The 9,514-nt window shown below is 46.7% G+C and overlaps 1 protein-coding gene across 1 annotated transcript; it reads left to right on the top strand.

Annotated features, from left to right (window-relative positions):
- The first annotated feature begins 330 nt into the window (after window positions 1-330).
- LOC122896987 (histone H2A-Bbd type 1-like) lies at window positions 331-717 on the top strand. Its single transcript, XM_044235113.1, has one exon. It carries the CDS (start codon window positions 331-333, stop codon window positions 715-717), a length of 387 nt encoding a protein of 128 aa, XP_044091048.1.
- The last annotated feature ends 8,797 nt before the right edge of the window (window positions 718-9,514 follow it).

The raw sequence follows: 9,514 nt of genomic DNA, 5'->3' as shown, positions 1-9,514 counted from the left end.
AAGATAACATTAGGCTAGAATACCTGGAGTGGTATCCTATAGCCAAGGAAACATTTTTCACTCAAACATATCTTGCTAGAATACCAATGTCAGGTAGAATGTTAAAGTTCCCTCATATAGCAGTTCAACACGGAGACCAGGTTTCCATCATAGACGTTTCTAGGCGGGTCCTGATCAGGGCCCAGTGTCATCAATGACATCACAATGTCCGAGTTGCCTTAAAGGCAGCTCCCGGGCCAGTGAGGGGCACAGTGGGCAGGAGCGAGCACTGGTATCGCGACAGACCCAGGCCCCCGGCACCATCAGGCAGGGCCAAACCCAGCTACCATCATGCCTGGGAGAAGAAGCCCCTGGCACTATCCTCGACATAGGAGGCACAGTCTGTCCCGCTCCATGAGAGCTGAGCTCCAATTCCCGGTTAGCCGCGTGGACCGCCTCCTGAGAGAGGGGCGCTACGCTCAGCGCCTGAGCTCATCTACACCGATCTTCCTCACGGGCGTTCTCGAGTACCTGACGGCCAACATCCTCGAGCTGGCCGGCCAGGAGGCCCGCAACAACAACAAGATCCGCATCACCCCAGAGCACGTGCAGAGGGCCCTGGGCAGCCACCAGCACCTGAGCCGCCTCTTTGAGGACAGCGCCTGCCCTCAGGTGGAGGGGGTGCCCCAGCCCATAAAGTGCTGCGGCCTGGGTCCCAGAGCCAACAACCTCATCTAGTCCCCGGCCCCGCGCATAGATGAGGGAGGCCTGCTCTTCTGTCAGCAAAAGCCATTAAAGGACTTACGATCCAGTGCAATTTTTCTGACTGGTGTCCGTTTCTGTGCTCCTGAGTGGGCGCTGTCTGTGGGACATCCAGGAGAAGATCTCCCGTGGGGAGGGGAGGGTGGACGGGGCGGTCGGTGTGGGAAGCTGGAGTCCAGCATTTCAGGGAGCGGTTTCTCTGGGGACAGCACGGGTGTGGCCATGGCCGGAGGGGCCGGTGGTGGGGCAGGAGATCTCCCTCGGGGAGTGGAGCGCAGAAGGGCGGTCAGTGTGGGATGCTGGAGTTGGGTATTTCAGGAGCAGTTTACTGGGGACAGTGTTTGCCGGCGGGGGTGGTGTGTGGCCGTGGAGGGAGTAGGTGGCTGCGGGGGAAAGACTTCCTCCCTGGCTCTGAGCAATTCAATGCCTCCCAGGAGGATGGCTGTGGGGGACGGGGGGTGCTCCCAAGTGTGTCAAATTCCCAGAACGATGACAGTAACCGGGGTGGGGCTGAAGGCTTTCTTCATGATGGGGGGAATGTGTGGAAGTCAGGAGGAGATGGCAGTGGGGGTGGGTAGAGAGGGTGGCGTAGCATTTGGTGTGAACCTAATGGGACAGGGGCTTTCCACGAAGATGGAGGAGCGATGGGAAACCGTGTACAGGCATATGGAAAGGAGCCATGCTCAGGTTGATTTCATTCATTTAGACCCGACCTCATTCCAAAAAAGGACTTGAGACACGGATTATTAGTGCTGTGATGCTCTGTGAAGTAAATCCTTCTTTCTTGTGGATGCTGGTAAATAGTAGCATCAAAGGTATTATCTGGCCTAAGACATGCTGTCCCAGAAGTTCTTAATGGTTATTAATAGATTTATATATTTATCCATGCATTTCTTTGAGAAGAAAAGAGAGGGAGGGGCTGAGGGAGAAGGGGGAGAGAGAATCTTAAGCAGTTTCCACACCCATTGCAGAGCCTGACTCGGAGCTCTGTCTCACAACCCTGAGATTATGACCTGAGTCACAATCAAGAGTTGGATGCTTAACCGACCGAGCCACCCAGGGGCCCCTTAACAGATTATTTGTAAATGTATTCCATTTACAAACACATTTGTTAGTCTCATTCTCAGCTGAAACACCTAGCCTGTGTATGGTCATATTTTGATGGTGACCTAGAGTTCTCAGTGGCTGAATGCCTGTTTGGAGAGGTATGAGTGTGTTCTGTGTAAATTCCCTCCCAAATGGTGAACTCACAAGTACGGACGATTCTTTTTTTTTTTTTTAATGAAAAAAAGTGTTTTTAATTTTTCCTTTTCAATTTATATACATTCTATTTCTTTTGCTTTTTTTAAAAAAAATTTTCAATTTATTTACTTTCAGAAAAACATTCATTATTTTTTCACCACACCCAGTGCTCCATGCAATCCGTGCCCTCTATAATACCCACCACCTGGTACCCCAACCTCCCACCCCCCAGCCACTTCAAACCCCTCAGATTGTTTTTCAGAGTCCGTAGTCTCTCATGATTCACCTACCCTTCCAATTTACCCCAACTCCCTTCTCCTAACACCCCTTGTCCTCCATGATATTTGTTATGCTCCACAAATAAGTGAAACCATATGATAATTGACTCTCTCTGCTTGACTTATTTCACTCAGCACCATCTCTTCCAGTCCCGTCCATGTTGCTACAAAAGTTGGGTGTTCATCCTTTCTGATGGAGGCATAATACTCAATAGTGTATATGGACCACATCTTCCTTATCCATTCGTCCGTTGAAGGGCATCTTGGTTCTTTCCACAGTTTGGCGACCGTGGCCATTGCTGCTATAAACATTGGGGTACAGATGGCCCTTCTTTTCACGACATCTGTGTCTTTGGGGTAAATACCCAGGAGTGCAATTGCAGGGTCATAGGGAAGCTCTATTTTTAATTTCTTGAGGAATCTCCACACTGTTCTCCAAAGAGGCTGCACCAACTTGCATTCCCACCAACAGTGTAAGAGGGTTCCCCTTTCTCCACATCCTCTCCAACACATGTTGTTTCCTGTTTTGTTAATTTTGGCCATTCTAACTGGTGTAAGGTGATATCTCAATGTGGTTTTAATTTGAATCTCCCTGAGGGCTAATGATGATGAACATTTTTTCAAGTGTCTGATAGCCATTTGTATGTCTTGATAGGAGAAGTGTCTGTTCATATCTTCTTCCCAGTTTTTGATATGTTTGCCTGTTTCAGGTTTGTTGAGTTTGCGGAGTTCATTATAGATCCTGGATATCAACCTTTTGTCTGTACTGTCATTTGCAAATATCTTCTCCCATCCCATGGGTTGCCTCTTTGTTTTCTTGACTGTTTCCTTTGCTGTGCAGAAGCTTTTGATTTTGATGAAGTCCCAAAAGTTTCTTTTCGCTTTTGTTTCCTTTGCCTTTGGAGACATATCTTGAAAGAAGTTGCTGTGGCTGATATCGAAGAGATTACTGCCTATGTTCTCCTCTAGGATTCTGATGGATTCCTGTCTCACGTTGAGGTCTTTTATCCATTTTGAGTTGATCTTTGTGTACGGTGTAAGAGAATGGTTGAGTTTCATTCTTCTACATATACACTAACAATGAAAATACAGAAAGGGAAATTAGAGAATCGATTCCATTTACTATAGCACCAAGAACCAAAAGACACCTGAGAATAAACCTAACCAAAGAGGTAAAGGATCTGGACTTGAGGAACTACAGAACACTCATGAAAGAAATTGAAGAAGACACAAAAAGATGGAAGACCATTCCATGCTCTTGGATCAGAAGAATAAACATTGTTAAAATGTCTCTACTGCCTAGAGCAATATATACTTTTAATGCCATTCCGATCGAAATTCCACCGGTATTCTTCAAAGAGCTGGAGCAAATAATCCTAAAATTTGTATGGAATCAGAAGAGACCCCGAATCACTAAGGAAATGCTGAAAAACAAAAATAAAATGGGGGGGCATCACGTTACTGATTTCAAGCTTTACTACAAAGCTGTGATCACCAAGACAGCATGGTACTGGCATAAAAACAGACACATAGACCAGTGGAACAGAGTGGAGAGCCCAGATACGGACCCTCAACTCTATGGTCAATTAATCTTCGACAAAACAGGGTGCCTGGGTGGCTCAGTGGGTTAAGCCGCTGCCTTCGGCTCAGGTCATGGTCTCAGTGTCCTGGGATCGAGTCCCGCATCGGGCTCTCTGCTCAGCAGGGAGCCTGCTTCCCTCTCTCTCTCTGCCTGCCTCTCCATCTATTTGTGATTTCTCTCTGTCAAATAAATACATAAAATCTTTAAAAAAAATCTTCGACAAAACAGGAAAAAATATATAGTGGAAAAAAGACAGTCTCTTCAATAAATGGTGCTGGGAAAATGGACGATTCTTATAAACACTCTTGTGCTGTTTTTGGTGAAAAATAGTTGTCACATCGAGTGTTCTGGCAGTTTGTCCCCTTCCTGTGACTGTCGGCATCTGTCATTTTCTCTTGTTCATCATCTGCTCAAGAGCCCCCTTCTGTCACCCTCTGCCTGTCATAGAGGTCATCTTGGCGGCTTCAACAGTGGGATCAGAGGAGCTAGGTTGGCCATCCCCGTTCACCATTTTGTGGCCATGTGATCTGGGACAGTCCTCTTTTCTCTCTGAGCAGCACTGTCTTCATGTGTTAAATGGGGACAATAAGAGTTCCTCCATCTTTGGATTTTTGCAAAGATTAAGTTAATGTGTGCCTGGAAGCTGTGGCAGAGTGCGGTGCCCGGCACCGAGTGTGTCCTAAATGAGTAGCTGCCTGTCTCTCCCTCCCTGTAGACCAGAAGCTTAAGGGTGTTTCTCAAGTGCCCCTGGGCCTGTTTCTTCCATGATGGTGGGGTGCCTGGGCCTCTGGCTGTGGAACCACAACTCTACAGCAGCCTGTGGAGAGACAGGAGAGTGCCACAGAGAGGAAAAAGCCAGAGGTACACACCCAGGAACCAGACAGACCTCAGTCTCATTTCCTCTGTGCTCTCCTCTGCCTGGTGACTCACCCTCCCTCTGCCTCCTTCTACCATCTATCAAAGTGTGGAGCTGGCTTTGCCTTTGCCTATCTCACAAGAGTATCCTGACAATAACAGTAACAGGGTTGTGTTTAGAGGTCATCGGAATATGTGCTTGTGGAAATCCAAGGAACCATTCTTGCTCTGCAATGCCATCCAGCCCCATATTTTCAGAAACCTCACTGTCAAGACGTCCACCCCACAAAGTTGTGGTATGTTATGGAGAGCCAGGATGCCCTCCTAGCCTTAGCCAAGTTCAATGGTTACTCTTCTGTTCATCCGAGTAACCAGCAGGCCTCTCCCAGCAGCTGCAGGTGAATCTCCTTCCCAGGAGGATCACAGGATAGCACCAGCATCGGCACCTCATCCCTGATGGGGCGCATCTTTGCACCCCGGGCATGGTTTCTTGTATTTGATGTCCTTCAGCCAACAGGGAGTGCCTCCAGGGTGAGTGATGCTAGGGAATCAGTCATTATGCTAAGATCTTGGTATGTTGGCTATGTAGTTGATTTTTAGAAGCTATTGGTTTTGGCTTATGGCAGTGCCTTGTTTTGGCACAAAATAGTCTCCTGGGACCTCTACCAGAAGGCACAGCTAAGGAGGAATTCATTAAAGGCCAGAGATGTGAGTGTATGTGCATAAGTTATGTCCGTGTAGCAGACCCGTGTGGTCAGGAGGTCACCTCACGGTCCGTGCAGTAGTGGACACTAATGGTCCCTGTGACACCTGTAGGGAGCCAGGCTTCTCGGGCTCACTCAGACTGTCTGATGTCTGAGGTAGAGTTTGGAGTTTGAGCCTTAGTGACTTTATGTTGGCGAGCCCTCTGCAGTGACGAGGGCATGGGAGAACCGCGCAGAGCAGTGCCGCCATCCCTTTAAGAGTTATACTTCTGCTGTGCTTGTGGGTTTCCCAGGAAACATGGAGGCCATGATCAGTAGAGCATGGGTGTAAATGCAGCACCCCGCCATGTCCCCCTCCTACATGGGCACAGGAATCCTACACTGGGGGAGGAAGGCAGGCAGAGACTGACAATCGCTGCCCTTGGGAAAGAATGAGCCACCCGAGTTTAGGCCCTTTGTGCATTTCCAAAAAGTGGGAGGTGAAGGATGGTGAGGAACGGTTAACTCTAGCTCGGGCCCTGGAGAGAGGACACCATTGATGACTAGTGCCCTGTTGGGAGTGGAGAGCGAAAGCTGGAGTGAGTGGGGATGGTCTGGGAAGGATGTGGCTGCCAAACCAGGTCTGTGATCAAGGCAGTATCGGGACAGGCTGGGGTCAGACACGTTATCACAACAGAAAACATAATGTGTGAGAAGAGATGAGCCCAGAAACCAAGCCTGAGGGGAACCTGGAGGGTTGCGTGGCCTTGGGGAAGGTCATGTGGGCTTGGTATTGGCAGGAGCACAAGGCCTGGACACTAGGCTAGCCTCTTACTGAGAACAACCTTTGGGAATAGAGACATTTAAAGGCTTTAAGAAAGATGGATCCTTCCATAAACATCAATACATCATTTCTAAAGTCTAAGTTACAGAAAGGCAGTTTACAGATCTAATCTGGATAGCAGATGGTCTTGCTAGTCCTACACAGATGTTTTGAAAGAAAACCAAATAGCTGCTAACATTTAATAATCAAGAACTTTTCACCTGAAGAAAGGACTTGGCAGAGGGTGCATTGGTGGAGGCACAGTAAGCCTAGTTGAGAATGTAGCCGGAAGTGCATGGGTGCTGGACACATGCATCCAGGTTAGGTGAGGAATCATCAGGAAGTCCATGGGTGGAGGATACAGCAACTGTAGGACAGGTATCAGAAGGTGGTTCATGTTTTCAAGGTGTAGCCATTTTAGGGCCTGATTGATTAGAAGGTGAATGGAAAGAAGGAGAACCCAGCCTAGAAGAGAATTGTGCAGGAGTTGCATGAATGGAGGAAATTTTTAGTCTGTGGTAAGACCTAGAAGGCTGTGCGTGGTTGAAGGGAGCATCAAGCCTAGAGAAGGACTTTTAGGCTATGCATTGGTGGGGGGAAACCAGCCTCATGTAGTAACCAACAACATGTTTCTCCATGTTGGATGTAGCCAACATAGGAGATGACCCTGCAAGAAGTCCTTGAGTGGGGGTGGACGTAATCTTGGGTGAGGCTTGGCAGGGAGTGTAAGGAATGAAGGAGTATTCAGACTAGGGAAGGACTCAATAAGGCCTAAATGGTAGATGAACACCCACCTTAGGGACAGACACAGAAGGTGGTGCATGGAAAGAGATAGCATCTAGTCTGTGGCAGGACTGGATAGGAGGTGCATAGGTGAAATAAACAAAGGGGAGCATCATGTAAGACCTACATGAGTGGAGGATTCCGATGGCTGGGAAAGTATTCAGCAAAAGGTACAAAGATGGAGGGTACAGACAGGCTAAGGGAGGAGCAGACCAGGGTGTATATGGCTGGTAGTAGCATTTAGCCTAGAGGAGTACTTGGTCAAAGGTTTATGAGTAGTTGACTGTGGTAACTTAATAACTATTTTTGATATTCTAGAATTGATGATTTGGCATCATGAAGTCATTGAGCCATGCTAATGGCCCAGAGTTTTTTACATCTCTGTCATCCCAGTGTTATCTTGAACATGAAGTAATCTTACTATAAACACTGCAACCACTCACTAGCTTCAGTATGTTTTGCTTCCTGCCTAGTAAGTGATGTCCTGACCTAGCTACTTCTTACTGCATAGTAGTAAAGGTCCTAATTCTACTCAAGCCCTCTCACTGCTTCTCCCTGTGAGTGACCCCATGTGGCTCGCTGGGACCTTCTGTCCTCTGGTGAACTGTAAGTAATAAACTCTTCTTTGAAAGGTGATTGTCTCTTACGTCTTTTATCTTTATGTGACTAAAACAAATCGTGGGCACATTTTAAAACGGTGCAATGAGCAGGGTAGTCTGGTGACTGATGGGGATGACATGCCTCTGGGTTTACTAAGTGTATTTAACAGACAGGAAATACTGTGGGAAGGTGTTGCTGGCTGTTGGCTGCTGGTGCTTTACTCGTCATTGCGTTGTGCTGTGTTCGTATAGAATTGCAGTGGTTCTGCCATCTAAATCATAGCAGAGCTCAAAAAGCTTAGTCCTCTGCAAGTGGCTATCTAGCTTAGGGTTCTGTTATCTGGGCAAGGTGGTCCCCATCTGGCTCCTTACGTGTTTATAATGTGTCTAATCTGGGGAAGAGAGCTTAGGGTAGTTAGCTGTTGTACTGTGTGAAGGTCCTATGAAAGAAATAGAAAGTGGTTACCTCTCTCCCAATATAGGTATGTCTGATTCCCTGAACCTCCATGAGGGCAGAAGTCTGTAGGAACTACTCAACTAAAAGCAACATCCTTTCTCGTAAGTGCTAGGCACATTGGCTTGTCTTGTAGCAGAAAACTGCCCACCTAGAGATACTGTTATACTAAAAAGACCCACTGAAAAGATCCACTGACTAGTCACATGGTCCACTCTTTTCACAGAGACTGTGGCTCCTTGCAAACACTTTTGTGTCAATTGCAAATTCCTTTGCTGTTATCTTTTCTTGTTGCTGTATTGCACTTTGTTTCCGAACCCGTGGGTTATAAGAGTTCATATCCTTAGAGACCCCTGGCACAATAGTTAATAAAATAAAAAAAGGAAGGATAAGGAACATCTGGTTCCAGCATCTCCAAAAACTCTTATTGATGTACTCAGTTTAATTAATACTTATAAAATATTACGAGAACACTCTTGAGTGGTCCTCAGCACCGCAGCATATGAGAAACAAAGCGTTAGAATAAATTAGTCAGTGTCACAGTTGCCTTCTTGGAGGCTGACTCTGATTCCTAATATCAACTGGGAAAACTTAAAAAGGCTGTTGCAGGTATTTCTTGTAAACACCCAGTGGATAAAAACTGTAGGGAATGAACAGGAAATTGAGACAAAGACTCAAAACTTTGTAAGGCTAAAATACAAACCATCTTATAGGACTTTGTATATATAGAGAATTCAGGAGAAGGGGGTATACTGGATTCTAAAGGTCTTTACTATTGGCTCCAAGCTCTGGCTCATGGTCTAAGAAATGAGGCATTTAGTGAGAATAGCCTAGGACCCCTAAATGCATGCTTTACCCAGGAATTCTCATGTTCTCTGAACGAAGTTTTACGTAGAGTCAGATTGCTCCCTATATGCCCTGCTAGACTCACACCTTTACTCAGTACACCTATCAGACAAGTTCAAAGTGACACTTACGAGCCAGGTCAGAGCAGCCCCCAGACAGTTGCTCTGCCAAGTAAGTCCTTCCTACTACTACTTTGAATTTTTATGGCCTAGGAATGGGCTTGCCCTAGCATAGCCACAGTCTCTGCTAAGACTCATAATAAACAGCAAACAGTAGAGTAGGCCAAAACATTATTACACAAGATTGGCATGGTTTGGTGGGTTTATTGTTCTTTAGAAAACCCTGACCCTGCAGATAATGAAGCAATTTCAAACCCAGAGCCTGCTCTCCTTGACCCAGAATCCAAAGAAACTTTCCTAAATAAGTCCTTTCGAACTTATAAACCTGTCCTTTCTCTGATGGGCTCAGTCCACATATTTAGGGAAGGCCTAGAGGGAATAAATATTCTAGTTGACTTGAGAGTGACTCACCCAACAATAAGCAGGCTTTAGTTTATCAGACCCAGCCACTGGCTGGATCCTCTAGGCAGTTTCCCCCAGCAACCTCCTCTACTGCTAGAAACTTTCTG

Source organism: Neovison vison, chromosome X, assembly GCF_020171115.1.
Source record: "Neovison vison isolate M4711 chromosome X, ASM_NN_V1, whole genome shotgun sequence".
Lineage (NCBI taxonomy): Eukaryota > Metazoa > Chordata > Mammalia > Carnivora > Mustelidae > Neogale > Neogale vison.
The sequence above is the reverse complement of the archived record's forward strand: the minus strand, read 5'-3'. Positions and strand labels throughout refer to the sequence as shown.